The 26,924-nt window shown below is 39.4% G+C and overlaps 3 protein-coding genes across 4 annotated transcripts in view; 2 read left to right on the top strand and 1 right to left on the bottom strand.

Annotated features, from left to right (window-relative positions):
- Nucleotides 1–1,083, bottom strand: part of clmpb (CXADR like membrane protein b) — a 141,433-nt gene extending 140,350 nt beyond the window's left edge. Inside the window, exon 1 of one of the 2 annotated variants that reach the window (XM_042486125.1) lies at nt 996–1,083. The gene's annotated coding sequence lies outside the window, so the exon portion shown is untranslated. The remainder of the gene's footprint in view (nt 1–995) is intronic. The other variant, XM_042486126.1, reaches the window with a different exon arrangement.
- rbm7 (RNA binding motif protein 7) lies at nt 104–6,585 on the top strand. Its single transcript, XM_042486127.1, has 5 exons — nt 104–308; nt 607–769; nt 2,031–2,106; nt 5,301–5,394; nt 5,627–6,585. Exons 1-5 carry the CDS (start codon nt 216–218, stop codon nt 5,975–5,977), a joined length of 777 nt encoding a protein of 258 aa, XP_042342061.1. The 5' UTR covers nt 104–215; the 3' UTR covers nt 5,978–6,585.
- A 3,379-nt stretch (nt 6,586–9,964) lies between these two features.
- On the top strand, nt 9,965–22,773 carry barx2 (BARX homeobox 2). The gene is made up of 4 exons (XM_042487116.1): nt 9,965–10,368; nt 15,661–15,970; nt 20,531–20,615; nt 21,625–22,773. Exons 1-4 carry the CDS (start codon nt 10,182–10,184, stop codon nt 21,910–21,912), a joined length of 870 nt encoding a protein of 289 aa, XP_042343050.1. The 5' UTR covers nt 9,965–10,181; the 3' UTR covers nt 21,913–22,773.
- Nucleotides 22,774–26,924: the final 4,151 nt, after the last annotated feature.

Below are 26,924 nucleotides of genomic sequence, written 5' to 3'. Positions count from 1 at the left end.
TTAACCATGAGAGCTATTTTAAAAGTAAATGCAGATTAACATACCGTGTTTAAATGTGTCGTAAAGTCGCTGCTTTTCACTACGACGGACGCTCAAGTTAAACGGCATTTTACTTTACGACAACCCAGGCCTTCCGGTTGTATTTAACAGTGCGCTTTTTACGCTATACGTTAGCATTTATATCGCTGAGGAGTGCCAGTGTCTGCTCAAATACGATGGGGATCGAGGACGAAACGGATCGGACGCTGTTCATAAGAAATTTAGATCCAAAAGTGACGGAGGAGCTTTTGTTTGAGCTATTTTTACAGGTGCTGTTGTCGCTAACGTTTGACAGAGCTAGCTAGCTAGGAGATGATAATGCTAACAAATCGAAAGCGTTTTAGAGTTTACATGGTCCAAAAACGTTTAATTTTTAATTTTTAAGCGGTAAACATTGTAACAATATATGGGGCTCCTTCATACGTGTTATAATTCTAACATTGTGGACAAATTCAAAGAGATGTTTTTAATTTACTAGCGACAGCTAGCGTTAGCTTTAGGTAACAGCTAGTTGTTGTTTTGGGTAACTGCCCCATTAACACTGACTGCTTTTTTTTTTTTCCACAGGGTGGTCCTCTCATCAAAACGAAAATACCAAAAGACGCGGATGGTAAACAGAAAACATTTGGTTTTGCCGTTTACAAGCATGAAATATCTGTGCCGTACGCTATGCAGCTGCTGAACGGCACATCGCTGTACGGGAGAAGCATTCATGTGCAGTTCAGATCAGGTGAGGTATTATTATAACTTTCCAAAACTTGTTATAGACAACATTTACGTTACTTACAAACATACTGAGTTGCACCGCTAGACACAGGTCTGCAGGTATCCTTAGTTTGTGTCCCTCCAGTATAAACTCATGTCTCAGAGGCATTTCTTGCGCACTGCTCTTTGCACTATGTATATAGTTTATTCTGTCATTATGTGCACTATGTGCATTGTCTTGTTTTTCTTACCTGTTTGTTGTTGTTGAGCGGAGCACTGTTACGAACAGGATTTCCTTTGGGATGAATAAAGTATTCTGATTCTGATTCTGAACCACCTGTTTCTCATAAGGATCATTAACCGGAGATTAAAAACAGCCTATTAGGCCAATTAATACACTCGCCGCTGCTCTGACGATATTTCCTGTATTTTTGTTGGCTGTTCTAACCTCCTGGACAAAAAAAAAACAAACAGAAAAATAAATATGAAACATTTTTCCATCATTTAGTAAGCGATATGTGTTTTGGATTCTAGAGACACATTCACAACCAAGTTTCGGGTTCCTACGCGTCCTTTTGTGCTTTTGAAACGTCACTTTTAATTCACTTTAAGAGAATGTACACTAATTATTTCATTATGGGTACAAAGTGGGGCTGCTTTAGACACTGACTTGCAATTTCTACAATGATAAATCAATGAAAAACATTTAGATGTCCTTTCACGTTATCTTCAGATATTTAAATATAATTTAATCTTGATTCAGCATTGTTTGGCTTGTCAGAATGTGGCTATAATGAGCTGACTTCAAGGAATATGTAATTTAAGGATATATGTCAATAAAATGACCTCACAGACAAGCATGGATGGCTGTCTCAGAAAGAGACACTGGTCCTCGAACACTGTACCCTTTGCATTGCTGACAAATAGTGGCGTACCTATTCTTGTTGAATCTATGCTAAAAGGAGCTGAACTACTACCAGTCCACATTCCATAACATGGTCCAAATTCAATTTAAAGTGGCAACCCTCTGGTTCCCACGCCGCTACAGTCTGAGCTACTGCTGATCCTGTTAAAATACTATTTGCATCAAAGTTCTGTTTGCTTCTAAAGCATGTCAATTTTGACTTTTCATTTGTTTATTTAATTAAATATGTATCACATAGTGATACACATAATACAAGTGCAAGATTTCTGTATTTGCACAGTATGTGTGACAGGTTTTTTTCAGACTTGAGTTTTTGTCCTTAACTGATGAACTCTCTTTTGTTCCCTTTGCCCCATCATAGGTAGCAGTCATAGCAGCAGTCCAGGGAACTCACAAAATTCAAGTCCTGCTAATACCCCAAATCCGCATGGCCAGAGGTAAGAATGTCCAATGGACAATTTGTCCAGCAGCGCCACAACCAAAATCTGGTTACAGTCAACAGCCGTATCATTACAGCAGCAACTAGCTCTTTTCTGCCTCTCAGTCTCAACTTACACACCTTTGTCATCCTTGTTGTGATGGTTAGCTGCATCTTAAAACATGGCTGTAGCTCTGATTTTAAATCAAGAAATAAACCTGTTGCTTTGTTGTTTTTACAGAGAAAGTTTACACAAGTTGTATTTCATCTCAGCTTTGAGCTGCCACTTCTTACATTCTTGGTGCAGCATAGATTACATACAACTAACTGTGTGAATGAATTGAAAGATAGAGTTTAATATCTATGTTGGGCTGTTTCAAGCTGTCCGAGGTGATAAAACAAAACTTAGGTAGCAGCTGCATTTTTCCCTTCATTTTATCTATTTTGAATTATAAGGTTGACTGTTTTAACTGTTGCGTGGAAGTAGATCATTTAGTCATTTCTTTCAACTGTTCTTCAAAAGCCTCTTAAGTTCGCTTTTTAAAGACATGTCTTGGGAGCAAATAGCAGAGTCCGCTGATCTGTGCAATACTTTTCCCACATACAACAGAGTGTGTCACTAAAATAACTGTAATAGCAAATGCCCGCCTATTTTTAGGGCTGTGAATGGAGCCCTTTTGGTCATCTAGTATGTCAGCAGTTAATAATTTTGAGGAATGGCACTACTGTATGTTTGTAATTGGTACCAGACTCCCTGCGGTTGTTGAATACGTTCCCAAAGATGCTTCCTCCTTATTGAATATTACTTAGACATGCAGGTTTGTCATGCTCTTGGCAGTGGCCCCGTGCACAAAAATTGAAGCCCTGGCAAAAGATGTGGCATGAAATGGGATTGGACTGGTCTGTATTTACTGGTATAGAAAACTTAGTGTGCAATCCTTTCCATGTTTCATGCCAGATTTCATGTGGCACTGCCTGTTTAGGGCATTTGCTGGAAAACTTGAAAGTATTGGCCCTAGAGTTAAATTAGGAAGTGTCAGACCTGCATGTGTGTTGGTGTTTTGCGTTCTTTGGTGCCTAAATTATGTGAATTTGTTAAGCTATAATTGAGAAGACAAATGCCTCTCAACATATTTCTTGGAAAACTATTATTAGACATAGTAGTTTAAACTAGCTGATCTTTCACACACCTTTGTCGATGTGTATCTATTCAGAACAGATTAGACATATGATTATTTTTAGCAGTTCTAGGGGAAAAAAACATGACAGAGAGCTGAAAATTATATTGTAAGTCATTTTACGTCAGTAACTGACTGAAAAAGACTTGACACATCCTTTGCTGATGGCAGAGGCGTGTAGATTCAGTCAGCTAAAGTTTCATAACAATACAGTGTTCACAGTTGTGCTCAATATTTTTTAACAACATTTGACTGAACACAATCTGACATTAAGAAAACAAAACTTCAATATTAAACTAAATATATTAAAGTTTTCTCATGTTTTGCTATATCTGCATCCCCACCAAAGTTAAGAGAAAAACATCTAGAGGATAATTACTTCAAGATAACAGTCACATTTTTGTTACGCCAACATTCTCAAAACACAAGTCAAACTGTGCATGGAAATCTTCTGACAGTAACATGAGTTGCAGGTCAATCCAGCTTCCTTGAACTGCAGCTGTCAAACTTCTTGTCAGTGTTGACTGACTTGTTCATCAGATATTCCATGCAGATCTCTACTCTCAGTACCTTAATTTCAGTGCAGGAGTGTGTATTGCACATAATGTCATTGTTTCCTGTTGATTTAGCATGTTGAGTGCAGGGAAATTCCCAGACAGTGATGTCTTATAATGTATAACCAATATTTGCATTGTGCGGAATATATCCGCAAGTGCACTAGCCAGACCGCTGCATAAAACAGACAACACACCCAGCGTGCTCTTTCTCCCTCGCTCTACAAGGCTATGAGCACCCACTGCTGTTGCAGCTTATCATTAGCATACACAGACAAGGGTAAATGAGGTCAACTTAGAGGCATGTAAGCATAGACTTCTGGCTAAAATAATGTAGATTTACAGTCAGAAAAATCATGGGGCCCTGATAGGACTAGCGCAAACAGCAGTGTCTGTGATTGTCAATCCTCAGGCCCCTCAGACAGGTAATGGTAACGTGACCAAGAAAAGCAGCAGTCCAAAAACACGTTTCAGGCTAACTGGCTCAGAATATATCTGTGGGTTGAACATAACATCGGTGAAATGAGCTGCTCAGTTTCTAAAATGTATGGAGCTGCGCCTTTTATTAGCCAATGTTCTACAAAATCCCGTTTCTCATAAAACAGGAAAAAGGATTACTTCCTTTCCCAGAGCACAGAAGGGAGCCACCAAAGAAAGACTAAGGACAAAGAACTAGCGTCTACCTGAGTCTGTAAAGTAACTAATGTAGTAAAGATAAAGGACAGCATTTGAGTAAATGTATTTCATTACATTCCACCGCTGCTAAGGACACTAATACAGCTCAAAAAGAACGTACACAGTTCAGAGAATCCCGAGGGCAGCGACAGAGTGCAATCTGGGGTAAAAATAAGGCATAGGAATAAGTCTAGTTAAATTCAGAGGTAGTAACCCCACACCCCTGCAAGTGTATAAAGTGTATACATAGATTCCTCTACATGAACCATTTAAGAGGGGTTCCACTTTTTGAAAAATGAATTTCACTCAGTTTCAACATTTTACAGCAGATCTTTCTGATGATTATTGGATGGTTGGATCACACATTATCAAAACATTATATAACTACAGAAGTATGGACTTGTCATGTTTTAGTAGTATTGCCACCTGTACTCGTGCTTTTGCTGGCTTCACTGTTTGTGAAGGCTTTACCGTTAATCCTCCCAATGGTTCATTTTCATGCTTCTGTTGCATGAAAATGAACTATTTATACAGAGGGTGAATATAGGTGTACCAGGAAAGACATTTTGAGAAAAATAGTGTTTTTAAACCATTAAAGAGTGTAAACAAGTTATAGAGGAAGCCTCAAATACAAGTATGAACCTGAAAATGAGCCTAATAGGTCCTCTTTAAAGTGTTTCAAAATGTTGAAAAGTGAATCACGGATTGCGGAGGGTGGTCTATACTTGCTCCTGATATTATGTAGACTTGTTCTTGACTTTTTATGATGAGAAAATATTTGACAGTGGTTTGCTCGTCTCTTACAGGACCCCTATCCAGTTCAGTTCTCCACCATATACTCCTCCGCCCCAAATGCAGCGGTCTGTCTCATCTCCAGATAATCTGCAGAAGCATGTTATGGTAACCTTTTTTTATACTTTTATAATGACACAGCACTACTGACAGATCCATAGTTATTTTTTCTATGTGACGTGTTCAGACCTGCTCACTACTTGTATTTATTTAAACTCTTCCTCTGTAAGAGAAGAAACGTGTTACTCGGTATAATTTGACAGGAATAAAAGTACATTTTTGGCCTCAGTGAACCGTATCAAACACAGGTCATGTTATCTGTCTTTTGCTTCATCCCTAGATGAACAACATGATGTGGCAGCTCCACATGCAGCAGCTTGAGCAGTTGAACGGCGGCTCCTCTAAGCCTCTGCAGAGGCAGCTGGCCGCAGGTGGAAACTCTGGCAGAGGTGGCTCAAGGCAACACGATAACACCCCCTATCGCCATCCGTCCCAGATGAACAGCGGTGGCAGAAATCAGCGCTACGCGGACGAACCAGGTCGTCATCATCAACACGGCCACAGCCGGGACAACTATCATCATCAGAATGACAGGAGCGGCAATCGCCACCATGACAGCAGAGGTGGCAACAGACATTATGACGACAAGGGTAACCGTGGCTACCAAGATAATAGATGGCGGCGGTACTGAGACACCTAAAGGATTTCTGTAAAGACTTCAATTACTCACAATTTTTTGGACAGCATACAAAAAAAAAAAAGTCATGAATTATTTTGACAAATTCACATGTATACTCAGGTTGTTTGTACATGATCCTACCAGTTTAAAGGTTTGATAACTTATGCCTTAGACATTTTTGTTTACTTTTAAAGGCATTTTTAAATTTGTACATGTCGTCGTGTGAGCTTTTCCTCACAGATGTTGCAAATATTTTGAGCTGAGCGCAGTGGAAAAATAATCAGATGTGACTGGTGGTCATTTTGGAAGACAAAGAAAAAAAACATGTATTTAAAAAAAAAAAAGTAGGATATTGGCAAGTTTTTATGTTATGCAAAAAGTATTTAAACGGTGCTGCCAGAAATTCTTCAGGTACTTTGCAAAAAAAGAAATAACTAAAGTTTCAGCGAAAGATTACACCAGCACCACTTTTACGGCAATATGGCAACATGTTTTCTTAATGTTAGATCTATTGACCTTTCTTTCTAAAATTGAGGCTTTGTTTTATTTTTTTATTCTGAGTCTGTGAGACAAACTGTTTTAAAATGGAACATTTTCATTATAAAGCTCCTTTCATTTGATTGTTGCATTGTCTTTCATCTTGCTACAACATGCCTGGGTCTTGACTGTGCATTATGAATGCTATTTACAGCTCTTTGTGTATGACTGAGTTAACTAAGAACTATTGTATGTTGATGCTACATGCTGTAATGCATGCACACATGGCCTTATCCTCACCTATAAATGGCCCACGTGTAACTAATATGCTTGTGCAGCGGGTTATGAAGTAATCTACAGGTGGCGCCACACACATCCTTTTATTGAATCAATTAAGATGTTAAATATAACTGAGCCACATGATCAGCTCCTACGTTTGACCTTTCTATTTAGGATGCCTTTAAGTCTTTGCATGGATTTGACACCCACCCTGTTCACTTTACAGCATGCAGTTATGTTAAGGTTTATTCCATGTTTCCCCGGAGTTGAACATGGCAATATCTTGTTTTCTTTTATCAGAAGAGTCTTAACACCACTTTGCAAATGGCTCAAGTTTTAGTTCATTTACAGATGTGAAAGAATTGTCCTATCCCAGAATAAGCAGCACTTTGATCCTTTACAATCTCATGTTGCGGTCAGCCTTGCAGCATTGATGCCCCGGTGTCTCTGCTCGGACTTGCTTACAACAAAGTGATGATCAAATCCCTTAATGTCCGCGTCGAGGTCATAATCTACCCTTCCGAAAGTGCTTATGCCACCGACAGCGGCTCCCGCGCTGTATCGACAACTATATCCCCCAATAAATCTCCCAGCGTCCAAAAGTGGAGGTGCATTTGCACCCTCTGCACTAAGCTCTCTGTCTTGCCTGTAATCTGCCTCGTGTCAGATTGCATCCTGATGCTCCCAAATCGCTCTAATAGAGAGTATCCTCTGCTCGGTGTCAGTACTAGGAAGGCCCTTATTACGCTTCTGGCTGTGGCATAACTCTTTTAATTGGTTGATCTGCCTGGCGTCTCCAGCCCTGGAGCGGGCGGATTAGAAAGGCCGCTCAGTAGCCGCTCCTGTGTGGACTTATATAGAAGCGTGTCTGCTGAAATGATCCAAACATCCAGAGACCCTCCCTCTCTAGCAGACCCGCAACGCAAACCACAAGTGACAAGAAGCCTGCAGCCCCGAGTCCCGGATCTTGGCACCACCGCAGGTCGTTGGGTTCATGGTGCCACAATAGCCCTAAATATATGTGCATAATTTAGTTATTTATCTTTACATAAAGTGTTCATTTTCCTTAAAATGAAGGCCTGTGTGGACATTAGGAATTAACCCGTATAGACATAGGGTTCCCTGGAAGCAATAAATGCAGTTAATTTTTGCTTCACACATTTTCTCTGGTAAAAAACGGTCCAGAAAATGACACGTTATTTAAAATAATTAAATTCTGATTCATAATAAAATTATCTAACAAGAGTAATGAACAAAATTTTATTTTAAAATAGTTTTTGGTTCAATTTTTTAAGTATAAGCACACTATTATTATTATTATTATTATTATTATTATTATTATTACCCTCCTCACAGGAAAAATACACAACATGGCCAAAAACACTATTATTATTATTATTATTTTTATTATTATTATTATTATTATTTATTAGGCTATTATTTTGCAGCGGCTTTCCTCTCCACCCCTCGAAAAGTAAACTTTGCTCCACAGCAGTTGTTCTTATCTCCTCCTCTTTGATAAAGCCATCAAACCTCTGAAAAGCAGCCGAGCTTTCCCCCGCACAGCTCCCATATTTCCTCCTCCATAATCCTGCGACACTTTGAACACGACGGCTTCGGAGGCACGAGCTTCCAGATAGTTAGGCTACATGTATTTCTAGTTCTTATGATGATAATCGGTCCCCCCCAGGACGCCGACTTTGTTAGACTTAAAAAAAAACTATTTACACGTTTTAACTTAAATATCAGACAGATGTTTTAAACAAACTCTTTATCTCCTCTACTTAGTCTTTCACAAACACTCAACCTAAAGGAGTTAACACAGAAAAAATAAAACTTTTTTTTTTACTGTACGTTACTATAAACTTAAGTAAAAGGCGTCTTTACAGAATAATAAAATGAAAAAGAAATTGCACATACGTTTTCTGTCAGGGGTTCCGCCTGTCAATAGAAATGAGTCTGTCGGTATGAGAGGTATTTCCCCACATTACTGTCAGACTCATCAGCCGACACTGATATTATTTCTTAAAGCATATTTGATCGTACTGACAAAAACAGACTTTTATCTTCGCATCAAACTTTTTGTGTGCCAAACCGGACATAGGGAAATTAACTTCATGTGCTTTTGCTCTCTTGAATCGCGGTATTTTATTATTAAGACAGTTATGTCTTTTATTCCCTGCCTTTACGCCATGCGCACACTCACTTGTTAATAATAATAATTTATATCTGCGTCAGTTTTCTTGGCGAAGCAATAAAGAAAATGACATTACACTGCTTTGGCCTTTAACCGCAGCACTGACTTTGTGAGTAACATTTTTTTTTTATTTCTTTTGTATAAGAGTCATATAGTTTCAAAAAGAAATACTATATTTTGCGACAGATTTTGATTTTATTATAATAGTAATTATTATTAGAGTTAGTACAAAAAAATCATGCAATTTAAATAATGATAACGAAAACAAAGTTTATAAAGTTTAATTTATTATTTTTAGTCTGTAACTAAATTGGCATACTGTCCTAAAGCACAACAACCTATTTTTGTAAAGGTTTTAGAACTGAGAACGAAATAAATAGCCTACAGAGAAAAAAAAGCAAGCAAGAAAGAAAGACAAATAAAACTGTTTTTTTTTTTTTTTTTTTAACCCCTTTGTTATCCTTACTTGTTTAATTCGTTTTTTTCTGTTTGAGTGCCTGCACAGTAAAGAAATCGGAAGAAAAAACTGTGTATTGCATGTCTAAACCGAACTTAAAATTTAAAAAAGTTACAAGATAATTTATACGCGGGTAATCAGTAGCTAAAAACTGATATAGATCAATTAAATATAACTTTGGGAACAAGGAAGCGGCACGATTTTAAATCACTTCAAATTAGTTATATAGGCCTATATATATTTATATTTTGATCTGAATCTCGAATACCCTGACAGTAATCGGTTTAAATTACACTCTTTGTATTGATTAGACTGTATTACTGTTTTCTGAAAATGTGATTCATAATTCTTAGAGTCGAAGTAAGTTTCACAACTAATATACAAAAAGAAACCCAGAGCGAAGATGTTTTTTTTGGTGATGTGGGGGAGTGTTTGGGAGGTGGCCATGTGTATGTACAGTACATGAGTGTATGTGTAAGGAGAGAGAGAGAGAGAGAGAGAGAGAGTTAGATGGAGCAGCAGAGATGTGCTCTGGGATGGTTTATATAGCTGTGGGTGTGAGCACAGAGCGCACTCAGTTCATTACCACTGTGGCGCTCTGCGCAGCTCAAGTTGAAGACTACTGATCTTCACCACGACACTTCAGGGAAAGCTAAACTGCATTTTGAAAGGCAAACAATGAATTATTCAAACGCATGAAGTACAGTAGTCGCATCTGCCACACGGTTCAACCTTCATAACGCTAGAGATTAGTGAACTAAAGCCATTGTGCAGCGAAGACAGCGCACGGCGCACAGGGACAGATCATGCACTGTCAAGCCGAGTTGAGGCTCTCCTCCCCCGGACAGCTGAAGGCTGCCAGGCGGCGCTACAAGACTTTCATGATTGACGAGATCCTGTCCAAGGAGACTTGTGATTATTTTGAGAAACTTTCACTCTACTCGGTGTGCCCTTCGCTCATTGTACGGCCGAAGCCTCTTCATTCATGCTCCGGTAAGAGGACTCTTTTTTTTTTTAATGCGTGTGTCTGTGTGTGTGACCAATTAAGAAACAAAGATAAACTAACTATAGACAGTTATTAGTATTTGCAGATTTGTAGTAAAACAAGAGTTGTGTTTTTTTGGGGTTTTTTTTTTTGGTAATTCTGACACTTTTACGCATGAGATCAATTTTATGAGAAGTGCGTTTTATTTAAATTCGAAAACGATGACATATTTTGATGGTGCACGGATTAGGAAATTTGGATTAACAGTGCAGAGATTTTACATTGGACGGGTGATGTGTACATTGTGTGAAGTGTGTGATTAATATGAAAGTTTGTGAAGTGTCAAAAAGTTTTAGGGAAAAAAATCCATTCGTTATTGTGCATAGGTGAAAATATATATATTTGACAAGTTTACAACGCATCCTTAATTATTCACCACTTTAAATTTGTAGGTTTGTATATATATATATATTTTAGCTTCAAGTGAATAAACCACATTTAATGTCTGCGTGCTTCCTCCTAAAGTTGCACCGCATTCCCCACTCAGTACTTTACATCAGAAATCACTGCAGCTAAAGCGTTTAAAATCAAAGACATGCGGTGAGTGAATGTCAGCGAGGCTTCAGGGCTTTTGTTCATCTGATGAATGACTGAATTGATAAGTTGTTGAAGTTACTCATAAAGGTCAATGAAGCGGCAGTGGGACAGATAAAGAAAAAACAAGTTACAGTCAGCGTTTACTACAGAAACCAGTGGTTTCAAACTTTAGTCTATCTGGTCTAATTTCATAGTTATTCTGCTTTATCAAAGGCCTCCCCCAGTGAGTTCGTCTGCTGTTGGGCTTTTTGATATTGAGAGAATTATATCTTCTTAGTGTGTTAATATGACACAGAAATGTGTGCAACCTAAAAAGTAAAGTTGTGCACAATTTACAGAAAAAAAATAAACAGCACTCGGATTCATCTTGATTGATACAGAGGGAAATCTAAAATGCAAACATACAAACTAACAATTAAATCAGTATTCTTTAAAGCTGATGCCTTTAAATGATAATCACTCTCCTCCCTATTTTTACTGGACCATGAAGTGCTTCTCCCGGCTTCTCTTTCAGCAAGATGGTTAGAATTATCTAGATCTCTACATGAGAGATTGATAGACAGACTGACAGACTTTGCAGCCCTTTATCTGTGTCTTACTTGCTGAAAAAGACCAAAATAGTCTAACAAAGCTCCGCTGGCACGGCACATGTTTCCTTGTCAAAACAAAACTGACTCTTAATTGTAATTCCATGTGAATCCAAACAACCGAAAGGCTACTGCACACTCTAGTAACCATTAGGATAATTGCTCCAAAGTCTGAAATAATAGCCACTGCAATTTGATGATGACAGCGGCGGGGTGGTTAAAAATAGGCGAAGCGATTCCCTCATCCCTCTGATATGGATTGGTGTATGTGAGAGGGCACTATGACTGAGCTTTGGCACCCCTCTGTTCAGATGGATAGAGTAACCCACCCTGCATATCAGAACACTGTGCCCACCACTTATTTGTAGCTGCGGGGGTGTGAGACACAGTATATTCCCTAACATCAATGGCTTTTAGTGCTGGATATAGAAGCTGGCAGGCTTGCAGGTCCCGGGGCCAAAGAGAGGTGGCTGGCCCCTGCGTGGTCCCTTAACAGTGAAAGTTGTCTTCTTCATTCTGCCAGGATAAGGATGCTATACCCTCCTGCTGCCAGCGGAGGCCGCTGAAAGACAGTAATGCCAATAATGTTGCATCGAGGAGCTGATGACAAATTAATTATTGGTTCTGTATTGTTTATCACTGGTATGTCACTCAAACATACCAACATAATTGTCTTCCTGTCTTTTGTCCTGTGACTCTTGATTGAGAATCTCAGTCCAGTTTTACTTCTCTGTAATGAAATACAGAACATACTTGTGTAGAGTAATACTCGTGGAGCTAATTCTCTGTCAGTTACAGCCGCATCAGAGACAATGAGACCTGACCTGGCGCTGAACGACGTAATGGCAGGTTACAATATTTCATTTGGAGTCCCGTCTCTCAGCAGGACCCAGGGCAGGGCTTTTAGTGGAAGAAGTGAGAGAGATTAAGATCAACTGTGTTCTAATCTCACCTGACAGCATGATGAAAAACAAAAACAAAAAAAGAAGAAAGCAGGAGTGTGTGCAGCCTGAGGGCCACTGCATACTGGTTTGGTATACTGGCTGAGGGCTTATAGAATAAATCCAAGCGAGCAAAAAGGGTTTTCATCCCATCTTAAACCCTAATCCGCTGCAGACAATAAAGTCTCCCATTAAGCTTAAAGCCAGCTTGAGAAATTTGATTACACTCATGTCAACACACACACGGGCAAGACAAAACGCATGCACGTCTTCCATCTTCGGTTGAGGATAATGTTTGACAACCTGTCACCTCCGAGTCATTTTCACACAACCACTGCCATCAGATTTTTCTATCTTGACAAAACATCAGTAATAATTCAGTTCAGCATGCCTGCATGGATCAGCATTTTATAGTTAATGTCTACGTTTAATGCAGTATAGGGTTGCAACGGTATGAGACTTTCACGGTACAATAACCGGCTCAGGAAATACTGCAGTTTCACGGTATTATAGAATTATTATCATCATTCAGAATGACCCTTGAAAGAATGGAAACAGAGGGAATAGTTTTAGTGGCACAAAAGTGTTATCGCTATAATTATGAACCAGTGGAAGTATGTGTGAAACGTCTCCCTTTAGAAAATAATTAAAATAAAGGTTGGATTCTCTGTCCAGTTTTTTTTTTCAATATCACTGATAAGCAAATGTACACAGTACAATAATAAACAACTTTTATATCGTGGTATACCTTAAAACCGGTATATTGCTGCAACCCCAGCGCAACATTTACAGCTTCAGCCGCAGAAGTTTGTCAGTGTGCCTGGAAAAATACTGACAATAAAGCTCCCAACACCTTCCTTCCACCATTTGTTAACACCTGACAGAAAATCGCTCCAATCTGTCATGTCCTGAAGGTAAATGACTCTAATTAAAGCAATAAGATAGGACAGATAATGAAGCTGTGTGGCCTGTTTCCCTTCCCACACACGCACACGCACACGCACACGCACATGCACACGCACACGCACACACACACACACACACACACACACACACACAGTGTTTGATTTGCACTCAAAGGACAAAGCCAAAAAACAAAACCTGTATGATTGAGCAGCTCCCTAGCTGTTACCAGACTAACCCAAAACATGGTAAACCTTCACTTGTCATAGCTGAGCAATGAATCATCCGTTTCAGCATCCCATTGACAAAAAAACAGATGTTATGATAAGAAGCAGGCTGATTCCAGATAGTTAATTCAATAAGACTTATGTCATAATATCTGCATGATCAATAGAGCAAATAGTTGGTATTACAAGGAATGCTTAACAAATGGCTCCTCTTGATCTATTCTTAGCAGGCATGTCTTCTGTAATGGTCCCCAGAAGCACTTGTGCCGGTCCTTACATTCCGACCGTGATTATCAAGAGTATCAGTGTGCTTTTTGCACGGGGCTGTGTTGCACTCTTGCAGCTACTCAAACAGTTTATTTGTAGACTATTGACAGGACACTGGCACTTGTCAACAACATGTCAGAGAGACGGATTCACTGTCAGTGGAAAGTCACCACGACGGCTGACATTTCCCTCTTTGCGCTCTCTCTGGCGCTCTCTCCGAGGGACTGTCCGGAGACAACTTCAAGCTCTCTGTTGACAAGAGATTTCCTGACAATCGTCAAGACAAACTGGGATGTTTTTCCTACTCAGAAGTGAAACTCTCCCTTGAATTTTGTACCTAACTCAATACAAGCTTGTGTGAAAATCCATGTTTAAAAGAAATCTGATGATTCGCTGATATCAGAAACACGTAAAGCTGATTTACAGAAAAATGGGGCGCCGTATAAAAGGAAAGGTATATGGAGAGAGAGAAAAAAAGGGTCTTCTTGTCTAGACTTGTTGCAATAGCAGCAATCTAACGTTGGAGGATTAGTGATGACCTCAGTGCCTCACCATGATGTCATGATGAGCCCAAGGCAGTGTCTGGTGTGTGTGTGTGTGCATGTGTGCAGAGTGTGTAGAGCAACTGGGCCTACCTGTGTACTTGTTACAGAACTTACACTCCTCATGCTTGACTTACACCTAATAGTGGGGTATAATGTGGATTTGTGAACTGTATACTGTAAGATTAGAAAATAAGACATGCTCTACCTTCTTCTACTAAAAATGGCGGAAAACATCAAGGAACAGCGATTAAAAAAAAAAATCAAAGTGTCTGACTTTATGTTGCCTGTGGGCATTGGTGTCTGTGTATGTCCATGTGTCTTATGTGGTCGATGAGAAGATTAAAGAGACAGATACAACCAGGAACACACATGCTGTGTGTGCTGGTGTGTGACATTCTCCCATTTTCTCTGCTCCATCGCAGCCTTTAATCTCCCCTATATCTTCCACCTCTACTCCCATAATCCCCCTCTGTGTCCTCTCTTCTGCTCCTTATCAGCCCATGTGTTACAGTCTGCGCAGTCTGCTCAGTTGGCTTGTAAATTTCGGTTAACGGATTGATTTTTTTTTTGAGGCCGTAAGGATTTTTCTGGCAGATATTATATTCACTTAGGTTGACCTCGCCGCATTCTCTCGGCTAACCTCCCGGTCTCCTTCCCTGCCATCTCGGCTCCAGACAAGTGTTTTTTTATTTTTTTATTTTTTTTATCGATTCTGGCGTCTCTCTGCTAGTGGTGAGGAGCAAAAAAAAAAAATGTGTGTGTGTGTGTGTTTGTATGTGACTGTGAGGATGTGAAAAAGTCTATTAGCTGATTTCGTTTTTGGGGATTTTATTACAGCTCATTATGTGTCTGTGTGTGTGTGTACATCATGCTGTCAGGCTCAGTGTGTGGTTCTGCGTCAGGAAGCTGGTTATTATTTTACAACCTCTGAAAAATAATCATTCATTTGAAGGGTTCAGAGGAGCGGTGTAAAACACAGTCTGCGTCATTGGGATCACAGCCCTCTACATGGAGGAGGTCAAAAGCAAAACACTTTTCACAGCAAACGCAGGGCGATTAAAAATGAACCTGTCTAAGCAATTACAGCCGGTCGATAATGGTACAACCAAGGTGACTGAGAGTCACATAAGAGCTCACTAAAAACTCAGTGATTCAAAAGGATATAATCTTTTTTTTCCTTTGTATAAACACTGAATTTCTGTGCCATCTGACGCACTGTCTCCGCTCTAACAGGCTCCTCGTCGCTACGTGCCTACCCTCTCCTCTCAGTGATCACGCGGCAGCCCCCCACCCTGCCCCTCCACCTCCCCCAGCCGTCTTCTCCAGGCGGGGTCCCCTCGCACCTGCTCTCCCCACAGCATCAGCGAGGCTCTGAGCCCTCGCCCAGCCAGACGCCCCTCAGCATCAGCAGTGAGTCAGAAACTGAGCGCAGCACGCCTCGCCTGAAGAAGCCGCGGCGCAGTCGCACCATCTTCACCGAGCTGCAGCTGATGGGCCTTGAGAAGAAGTTCCAGAAGCAGAAGTACCTGTCCACACCTGATAGGTCAGTACGGTTTCAAAACTAGCATCTCACTGGATGGGTTTATGTTCGGGGTGTCAAACGATATCATTTTTAATTGCGATTAATCACTGGATTTCAATATTTTTTTGTGATGAATCGCGTTTTTAATCACAAGTTTAAAATACCATTATTTGCATTTCAAAACAGTTGAGGTTGAAGTCCACATTTAAAAGGAGGAGCATTTTTTGTGCTGTGAGTGTCTTGATTGGGAATCAAATGAGTGCAAAGAAATGTACTTGACAGTGGTGGATGAGGTACCTGAAAGACATACTTGGGTAAAAGTAGAGATATTTCACTGCAAAATGGATTTAATAGAAGGTAAAGTAACAGTCTTAAAGTATCTGATATTTAATGTACTTAAAGTAAAGTTATCAAACTGAATGTCATTATAAAATAAAAATAAAGTATTAAAAGTACAAATAAATCCTGGTTACAAAAATTAAACTGGTCAGAATTTTGAGAACTTTGACAATACTTTTTTGTCACATACACCACCTTAAAAAAACTTTTAAAAAGCCTTTGCAAATTGGTGGTTACTTTTGAAAACAGAAAAAAAAGACAATGAGCAACGTGACAGAAGTGTTCCACAAATTGCAAGAAATAAGTAGATTTAAAACATTATACAAAAAAAAGCTCAGAAAAAATGTCCACAGAACTATTTATAATTATTATTTTAAGCACTTCTTTAAGGTCATATCCGTGTTTTTTTTATTTTGGCTGGGGTTTTTTTTTGTTGCTATTTTTTATTACATTTTTCATGTACTTTTTACTAATTTCTTGCTAATTTTGGGTGGATGATTTCTTCTTGCCTTATTCCCATGTTTATGACAAAGATCAAGCCAATTAGCTCAGGTTTCAGAGGGTTAAAGAACAAAATCCAATTTTTCTGTCTCTCCCAATCCTTCATTTGTTTGTTCATCCTTTCATACCTTCCTTCCCTATTTTGAGGTAACTAAAATGCTTCGGGCAAAAATAGTGGTGTAAAATAACACATTATATTTGGGAAATATTGTGGAGTAAAAGTATAAATTGAAAGAAATATAAAAAACGAAGTCAAGTACAGTAATGAAGTATTATTACTTAGTAACATTACACCAATGGATCTTGATTAGATTTGATGATTAGATTTATTTCTTGTGCTGCACTATTACAAGAGAGTGGTCTTGAAACCATGACTTGGAGAACTACTTTCTCTGAATGACCGATGTCCTGTATGACTTAAACAATTGTTCCCCCGAGACGGAATATAACTGGTCACAACGTTCCAACCTGGCGACACAGACCCGAATCTTCCACTATGTCATCTCGTCTGCAGTCATTTAGCAAGTGTTGCAGTTAACTTCTTCAATTTACCAATTATCAATTTTTCCACAGATCTGTGGCGACTTATTCCAAAGTAGTGCTTTGCCAGCTTTGGCGATGCAGTTGCCGCTGAAATCAGGCTGAATAGCTGCGTCTGTACACTTAGCTTAAAGGTGATAGCTCAAACTAACTTTAAATAAATATATAAATATTTTAATTACGTTTAACACAATGTGCATATTTTTTAAAAATTGTCAATTGAGTTTCTGGGAGTTTTTTTTTAAAGTGAAATGAGCCATTCAAAAGCACAGTGGGATCATTATTTTCCATCACTGTGGCTGCAGGAAGACGCTGTTGCTTGTGACTACAAATAAGGGTGTGTCAAAGGGACAAAATAGCAGCATGCAATTGATGCGGTTAAAACAAAAAACTATTAACTAGTCAACACTGACAGCCCTAGTTTGGGTGGAATACAATTGCAGTAAAGTCTATTGCACATGCAGAAAAATACAGGGCTGAGCCTGCACGCCACATAAAAACACATAAATAAAAAAAGATGGTAAATCATGCCTCATAACCGCCTAAAACAATTTTGTGATTCAGTCGCATAAAAGAAAGCAAACTACTGATGTGCAAAATGTAACTCACACCACAGTTAGATGATGTAAAAAATGATCAGAACCATAAAAGCGTCACTCAACTGTGACACTTTGATAACCTGCCTAACTGGCATACAGAGCACTTTGAAAGTACAGTACATGCACGCACACGCACACACACACACACACTCCCAAAGCCACAACTGCAATTATCGAGCAGTGGTTAACCCAGCATCATAATTTTTGATTTATCCTGTGGGGAATGTCTCATGTAAGGTGAATATGTCTAAGCCAGAGCATTACCTCAGCATTCTAGTTGAGACAAGAGTAACGTTTTTAACCCTGAGCTCTTGAAACAGCAAATAGCTCCAACAAAGAAACACTGCTTTATTCAAGAAAGCGGGGACGGAGGCCAACACAAGCAAACAGAAATGTATTACATTGATTTACTGCCAATCATTTCACACATGTGCAGGTGTATATAAAGGACATTTCTACAATAAGATGAAGTAATCTACATGTTAATATCTGTGTCTTAAATTCCATGCTGTGGGTCATTTTTGGGACCTGACATGAGGTTAGACTATATTTTCCAGTTTTATTGAGTGCCTCGCTTTTAGATTTGGCCTGCAGGCTGCTTTTCCATTATAACCCAGAATAGTATTGAACCGTATATGTTGTAAAAAGCTTTCCATCACATGCACAGAATTTTAAACTGCTTGTGAACCTTTGCATCAAGCAGAAATTGGATTCCTGGTACACCCCACCTCCATTACTCATCCATGTTTTTGTCATATATGAGAATACATTAGCTGTGATTAAAATCGCAAAAAAAACAACAAAAAAAAACGGTGTGCATTCATGCATTTAGACACGCAGATATCTGCACATGTCTCACACATTGTGTCCTCTTTGCAATGCATCTGCTTACCACATCTAATCTGAAAAGACATTAGCATATTTAGAATAAACCAGATTTATTTGTCATTCCATTTATGTCCCATCCGTAGGGAAAACTCCCACGATGCATTATTAAATATATCACATCTTGGCTTGCCTGGAGCCGTTGGAAAGGCGCCATGCCTCATCTTAAAGCAGAAGCCCCGAGGCTCAGCACAACTCAGTGATCAAAACCAACCACCCCTTACGAACGGCTGTGCCAAAATACTGTGTCCTGTCAAAATATCCGATTCTGACACCGCGTTGAAAATTAATTAAATACCCAGCTGGCGGAAAAACATCAACAGAGAAAATCCCCCTTTAAAGCCTCACATCAAAGGTGTGGCGTGCTCCCCACTTTGGCTTGTTGTGATCCAAAGATAACTTTTCTCTTCTCTCCCTTTTCTTGGCTTGCAACCTCTGTGGTTTTGAGTAGAGACAACACGCGGGGGTGAGAGGAACCAAAATATCCCCCCAAAAAATTTTAATTATTGATATCATGCAGCGATAATGATTTTATGCAGTTACCAATTATAATAATTAGTGTCTTAATCATACTCACTGTCATCGTCATTACGAAGTTTTAGTTACACCCAAGATTCCCTTGTGAAAGGTACAAGAGAGGAACAAAATGGCGGCCTTGCAGTAGCCCGGAGGGAGGCACTCAAATACTGTTTCTATTGCTGTGAGTGTGCGGTTTCTCCCCATTGAGAACTAATGACCATAAATAAGAGGGGTGTTTTCCTTTTCTGCAATTACTTTTCCTTGCCTCCAGTTGTTGAACTGCTACAGACTGGGGCACGCATGATAGCGAAGTTTGATAGACAGCTTGATTGCCTGTATGTCTGGCATTTTTTTTGAAAGCGCAGACACATACACGAAAACCACACACAGCCCTTTATGTATAAGGTTATGTAGAGGATCTCATGAAGCTCTGGGGCTTGTTATTGCTCTGCTTTTTAGATTTTGTTCACGCCTTTTCTCCATCTCGGCTTCCACTTTCACCATCAGATGAAAGTCGGTTCCTTGGAGTTGGTGGCGGTGGGGTGAGAAGCCCTTCATCTGACTGTTAAAGGCGTTGAGAGGAGCAGGGAAGAGGAAATCTCATTTTAAAACGAACCCCCCAGATAACCGCTCTTTTCCTTTTACAAATGGATGCCTTGTTCACTTTATCTGTCTCTTCCTGATGTATCACATTACACACCGTCCAATAGCCCCCATTAGTCATGGATCAACACATGTGGTGGATGCATTCAGAATTTTCAGCCCCAATCGTCCAGCTACAAGCGCTGTGATTGGATTACTGACCTCGGTACAGATGTTTCGAGCAGCGTTTTCTTGAGCTGCAGGTGTACAGTGTCAAACTCGAGCAAATCAGCTTTGATGTGAGACTCAAAGACAGAGTTAAGAGTGTAAGAGGGGTCTTATACTGTACTTAAGCCTGCAATGCTGGCAACCTCTAGGCATAGATCTGCATTATATATATACCTGGTGGAAAAGGTGGAACCACAATTAGTGTCAAGATTTGTATCATCTCTATATTTTTCTGTCACTGGGAGATAAAAGAGAGGGATTCTATCTGGTGCTTTCCAGGATTAAAGAATATCAATAAAATGGTATTTAGCTTGCTCAGGTTCCCTTATGCAGAAAGTAAATAAAGAGTCCATCTAATGTTCTTGTTTTAATTTTTTTGATGTTGCAGGTTAGACCTGGCCCAGTCACTTGGTCTCACACAGCTTCAGGTGAAGACATGGTACCAAAACAGGCGCATGAAGTGGAAGAAACTGGTAAGAGACAGTAACGCAGCAAGGCCAGGCACTTGTTGGAAGAATGGTTGTTGAAAAGAAAAGGAAATAAAAAAATATTGTTTGTTGTTTTTTTTTTTTTTATTTCAGTCATCCTTAAAATACTTTCTTTTTTCATCCAAAAGCATGCTGTTGTTTTTTTGAACTCACTAGCCTCTCTTACACTCCCTGTTCAAGGTGATAATATTGCAAGGGTACACTGCCTCATCGTTCTGTATAAAAGATACAATCACAAAATGGGGAGTTGTGGGTGGGATCAGTGGGACATTTTGGCAGTGTGTATGTGTACGACCCACTGCAGGAGATTTTAAAAAAGCAACTGATAGCAGTTAGCAGCTAAGAATAGCAACTGAAAATGCCCCCAAACTGGTAAGACTCCTGAATCAGATTCGGGAGCTCTTTACCCTCAGAGCAGAGGACGAGATCAGTCGTCACATAACAGGGATGCTAATTGATTGTTATTGCCATGTCATACCATTGTTATTGTTTAAAAAGCGCTGCCAATGCATGTGTCACACTAGAGGCCAACACAGTTATGTTGAACATCACGCCGGTCCCGCTCGTCACACTCTTTGGTTCCCTGATGCCGGCATGCTATCTAAAATCAGCCACCATTGTTTGCTTCTATGTAAAAATGCAAAGGAGGTATAAAGAAGGGACATTGTAGCAGCCCCTGTAGTCAATCTCTGTGTAAAAAGGCCTATAGTTGTAATGTTGACTTGAGCTACAACAGTTAGCAAATAATAGCTAGCAGTGTGACATGAAGAGAGGGAGTGGTGTAAGGTGTGACCGATGATGACGGCAGGGAGAGCAAACACTTTTTCAGAAGGGTCAACAAAAAAGACCTCAAATTAAAGAGAAATGAGCGCACACGGGGCAGCCAGCGGCAATATGTCTCCTCTTAATTACTATAATAGCAAGCGTTGCTTTCAACTGCTGCTGCCATTTATTACCGGACGAGCCCACTAACATTATTTGTGTCTTATTCTAGGTGCTCAAAGGAGGTCACGAGGCCCCAACTAAGCCCAAGGGAAGACCCAAGAAGAACTCCATTCCCACCACGGAAGAGATAGAGGCTGAGGAACGAAGACTGAGGTCGGAGGAGGAGGACAGAATGAGGAGGGCGAACGAGGAAGCAGTACTGGCTCAGGGGGGAGAGGCGTCTCAGCTTGAACCTCAAGATCTCAGTTCGGAAACTCACAATCCAGCCACGGCGATGGAGGGATCCGAGCGAGAGCCGGCGCTCACGATGCAGTCAGAGACTCACACAGCCAGCTAAGCAAGAGCGAAACAACCAAAGACTGACGTCAGCCTGAAAACAAATAGTGCCTCAGGATCACTGTAAAAAGCCTGTGTGGTGTGTGGAGCCATTTGCTTTAGGGATTTGACTGGAAATATATTGCTGGAATCCAATCTTTACCTAATGTAGCCTTTTTATTATTTTTTGTGTATCAGAAAATGTACCGTACAAAGAGCTAAAATGCAACACACTGATTGCACTGGTAGAAAACTGGCCTAAAAAAGTGCACTGTGCACATTTTCCCTCGTATAAGGAGTGTAAATCTGTCCAATCCAAGCAGGTCAGTCAAAGCATATCGCTTCCCAAGCATCACAACCGTGAAAGATCACACCACCGACCCTCCAAGCTGCCTCACATGCATGTGCCAGAATATCGAGATTTGCCTTACTGTAGTGTCTCTATGTATCTATGTATTATAAAGCCACTTCACTGCCAAAAAACTCATATTAAATGGCTTCAGTGCCTTGTCGGTCTCAGAGGAAAGCTTTTAAAGTGTCGATAAAATAACTATCAAATGCAAGTATATTTTTTACAGTGATTTTTCATAACAAGTGCCATTTTTTGGAGACAGAGTTGTAAAGTTTCGAAGAGCACTTCTATGTTTACATCGGAATTCCTCTGCACAGCTTTAAGGTGCAAAATGTGTTCATTATTTGGTCAGTAAAGCTTGCATTTTATTTTTTTTTTCATTCTGAAAAGTCAATCTTTCTGCCAAGCCATACACTGTATCATACTGTAGAAATGTGTATAAAGTATAAAATATATGGTCTTTCGGATATATATGTAAAACAGTATTTTTAACTGCTGTTTTAAATTGGATTAAATAGTTTGTATGTACAATGTTTCTGCCGTCCCTGATCTTTTTTCTCCTTTTCGTGGGAGTTGGGATGACTCTTGCTTTCTGCCACGAGGCCACTAAGACTCTTAAGCTGTCAGAGATTCTCAGAGGGAATAAATCACAGCCTGTGCCAAAGATGCACAGCAAATGCTGAACATTTAAGATCCCAAAGACCTTTTCAGCCCGCAGGCTTCGCATGAGTACCCCAATCAGTATGTTAGACTTGCATTAACATAACACTGTCTTCAACTGCCTGTCACTGACTTTCCTATACACTTCCAGCTCTTATTCTTTCCTGCAAAGATTTGTAATTAAACAGTTTCACTTTTTGAATTATACAGGTTTATTTTTATTTGTTATTGTTTCATATGAAAAGTGCAGTATTTTTCCGATGTAAATAATGCTTGTTTGGTAAGCTTGTTTGCATTTTTTTTTTTTTAGGTTTGTGTACAATCATTTTTACTATATACGAGTGTGTGTTTATGTATTTAAATACACTTAATAAAATAGCAATCATTTAAAATTCCACTTGGTATTATTTGGTGCAATTGCTTTGAGTTTTGTTTGATATAACTCTGTTTTTTTTTTATGCTCTACTTTGCAACCAGTTTTCAAACAAAGTGCTTTGGCTGATTGGTTTTGGTGTGTCTCCAATGAAAACAGTTGAGCTACAAATTAAAGTCGTTAACAGGATCCTTTTAGAAGACTCTCCAAATAATCCTCTGACGTACTGTCGCATCATGCTAAGTGTGCATGAATCAAACAGTTACAGTAGGCCTGTCAGGTGGAAGTTCAGGCAGATCCATTACTGAGGAGGCTATTGGAGATGTATTAGCCTTAGTCAGAGTTCACCATAAATCACATTCAAGAGGACAAAGCATTTAAGCGTTCTGTGTTGTGACATTTATCATCTTTATCTGTAAAGCAAACAAGTTGGCCTGCAGTGCACCCGAGGGCTCCTCTGTGACCCTGAGTGAGTCTCAAGCGTATTTTTAGTGCCTGATACCGGACATGGATGGTTTGTAAAGCAAACAGTGCAGGTTTGCATTGAGTAATGTGTACTGTGCTTTAACGCCTTGTGTAAACATTCTCAAGTATGCTACATATGTGTGTGCATTCAGCAGCAGCACTTCTTGGAAGTACGTTTGAGCATTTTGCTTTTTCAATCTCAGTGAAGAAGTGGAACTTGTATTGTCATTGGATAAAGACAAGGTTGTCGAGGCTTGTTGATTAGAAGTGTTTTCTGCATAGTTTTTTTTTTTCTGGTGTTTATTGGTTGAGCAAAGAAAACAGAACAAAACAGTTTTCCCTCTTTATGTTTTGTTTTTTCTCCCCTGTACAATACATATATAGTTTCAGCCTCATTTGTGGTTTTGATTAAGCATGGTGAGTGTCATTACAACAAATGGGAAAATGAAAATAATATGAATGGAATTTGGTTTAGATTTAGTGTACGTTTTGCACACAAATGACATTGCATCTTCACAGTGTGTAACAGCGTGGAAAAGAGCAACTGTCAAAAATAATTATATATATATATGTATATATATAGATAGATAGATAGACTGTACACACACAAGGTTTTTCTTGGCTCCAAATAGGGCGGTGTTGCCACAGCCTTATTTTGATTTGTCATTTTCATAATATATTAAATTCATGCCAATCGACCACAGTTTCAGACACTTAGTTCATAACAGTTCAAAATGATGGCAAAATGCTTGATTTATTTTAAGATTTTATTTAAGTGTGTTTTAGTGGTTCTCTATATCACAAAAAAGTATGCAAATTTACAAAAGCGCCAAAAATGTGAACTATCCCTTTAAAAAAAAAGGTCACAGGCTACAAACTAAGCCTTAAACATCACCAAAATGTGGCCCCCTTACAGGGTAGTTGCATTAAAGTGTGTTTTTATGATGAGCAGCAAATGAAGAAATGACCCCACCTCCCTCCCAAAATATTTAAAAGTGGTAAAAAAAAGAAAAAAAAAGAAAAAAAAGAAAATGTTTAAAAAACAAACAAACAAGTGAATGACTTGGAAGAAGAGCTTAAAAATCATGATAATTTTGTAACATTATTTTAATTGTGTAATTACGATAAATATATAGTTTTTATTGGCTTTTCCTTTTATATCCCTTGACATTTTCTCTAGCTGTTAAGGCATAATTTTCTGAATATTAATTCCTTGCAATTTGCGGAACATTTATTGCCAAGTTGCTCATTGCCTTTACTCCCGTGTATTTGAAAGAAATCGCACTAATTGCTCATGGTTCAAAGAATGAATTACTTGTGAAAGGCCTCTGAAAGCAGCACAAGAAAAGTGATATCACTCCAGCTTTCAAAGAGTTAATCAGTCATACTATCATACATACCAAAGTGCTGTCACTGACACAGTTTATAATGTGGAAAATAATCCAAGAAAGGTGTAAAACAGATAACCACAAACAACGCAGCTCCTTTAGTACTGCCATATTAGTCATCACCCATTATCGTCCCCATTGCTTAAACTACATCCAAATGCTGGGTTAAAGGCACAAGGAACTTGTATTATGACTATGAGAATTTATACTAACAACTGTTGGCACCTACAGTAGCTGTTTCATTTGAATTCATCAAACTTTAATTATCTAGAATTGGCCTTGCAGCTTGCCAGGCTTATGAATGAGCTGTGACTCAGCCTCGCCACCTGGTTAAATTAAGACCACAATAACAAAAGCCTTTGGAGCTGTTTCAGTGCATCTGCCATAATTGCAGGGAATGAGCGCAAACATTTTCCTATTAAACATCGTTGAGAAAACACAGGCTCTGGCTGGCTGGCAGGAAGGCAGGTCTCCACAGGCTGGTGAGCTCCTCCACGATAATTGTTGTGTGGCGAGGTGAGACACTGGCGGCCTAATTGGAGAACCTGTTATTTTCTCACAGGTCCAAGTTCAGCTGTAGGTCACAGGAGTGGAGTGGTGTCAACCCCCCTGCCCCCTGCACCCTCCACCCACTAAGACATCCATTGCACACCTTCACCTGTCAGCTTAGCGTACGCTCAGGTAGTTACAAGGGGCTGATGTGAGCGGGCAGTGGGCGTACCTCACGGTGTGTCACCCTCATTTGTGTCATGACAGAGGAAGTTATCTCTAAATGTTGAGTGCAGGAGCAACAGCAAGGCTTACTTAAGTCAATAAAGGCGGATGCTCTCTTTAACGTGCACAATGCTCCCCATTGTCTTCCATAATAGTGGAAGAGAAGCAGTCATTGTTGGCAATGGCATGAGGATCACGTGCACCGAGAAGCGTGTGGAGTACATGTGGCTGTTGCTATGAATCTGTTGCGTAACATGCAGTTTTTGCCCGGAGGTATGTTTGCATTTATGGTAAAAAAAATATTTCAAAATACAAATATAACAGACTTCATAATGCAGAGTATAACTTATTTAAGGCTCTATTTGTGAAAACCCCTTTGCCAACACTTAAATGAGGCTTGAATTGCAAATATGGAAACAGGACAAATCATTACCAAAGTTATGTCTGCAGAGTGGACACAACTGCTTAATAAGTCACTAAAATAGCTTTGAAACTGTGGAGCAATTTGCTTCTCAATGTTGTAATGCCAAAACCTTGTAAGGACAATGTTCATATTTCATAAGTACAGTAACAGTGTGCACATCACTTGATTTGAGTCTGATGTTGTTTCTTGTTATAGTAGACTAAAAATATTTAAGGTGGAGTGAGTTCATGCTTGCAGCCTCTTTTGTCTGTAAAGTTAACAATTGAGAGCAACTTGATCAAACCACATTGGTTCAGTCTTGTACCTGCTGAAAGTTGTTTCAGGTAATGAATTATGATTCCAGTTAGGCCGGTTTAAGTAACAGATCCATGAGTTTGAAAGATTTTCTTACTGCACAATGGTTTATACAAAAATAGTCATCGCAGGTATGATTTCACCTTTCCGCATGGTGATCGCACTGCCCCACTGGCCAAAATGAGTGGTCTCATTCAAATGAATGAGGGAGTTTGGTTTTTTTAATATCCTTAACAAAACATTTAGGTAGGTTCATTTGGGTAAAATTAGTGTTTCTGATGACTGTGGATGGGGGAAGCAGCAAAAGGTATTTTAGCCAAAAAAAAAATTACCATCTAAACACCTATATGCTAAATTTAGACTA

The sequence above is a fragment of the Plectropomus leopardus genome, chromosome 5 (assembly GCF_008729295.1).
Source record: "Plectropomus leopardus isolate mb chromosome 5, YSFRI_Pleo_2.0, whole genome shotgun sequence".
NCBI classification, from domain to species: domain Eukaryota; kingdom Metazoa; phylum Chordata; class Actinopteri; order Perciformes; family Serranidae; genus Plectropomus; species Plectropomus leopardus.
Note: the sequence above shows the minus strand (reverse complement) of the source record. Positions and strands in the feature narration are given on the sequence as shown.

Coding starts and splice junctions, on each gene's coding strand:
- barx2 (XM_042487116.1), top strand. CDS start 10,182: ATGCACTGTCAAGCCGAGTTGAGGCTCTCCTCCCCCGGACAGCTGAAG. Junction 10,369..15,660: donor GCCTCTTCATTCATGCTCCG/GTAAGAGGACTC, acceptor CCGCTCTAACAG/GCTCCTCGTCGCTACGTGCC. Junction 20,616..21,624: donor GCATGAAGTGGAAGAAACTG/GTAAGAGACAGT, acceptor GTCTTATTCTAG/GTGCTCAAAGGAGGTCACGA.
- rbm7 (XM_042486127.1), top strand. CDS start 216: ATGGGGATCGAGGACGAAACGGATCGGACGCTGTTCATAAGAAATTTA. Junction 2,107..5,300: donor CCAAATCCGCATGGCCAGAG/GTAAGAATGTCC, acceptor CGTCTCTTACAG/GACCCCTATCCAGTTCAGTT. Junction 5,395..5,626: donor ATCTGCAGAAGCATGTTATG/GTAACCTTTTTT, acceptor CTTCATCCCTAG/ATGAACAACATGATGTGGCA.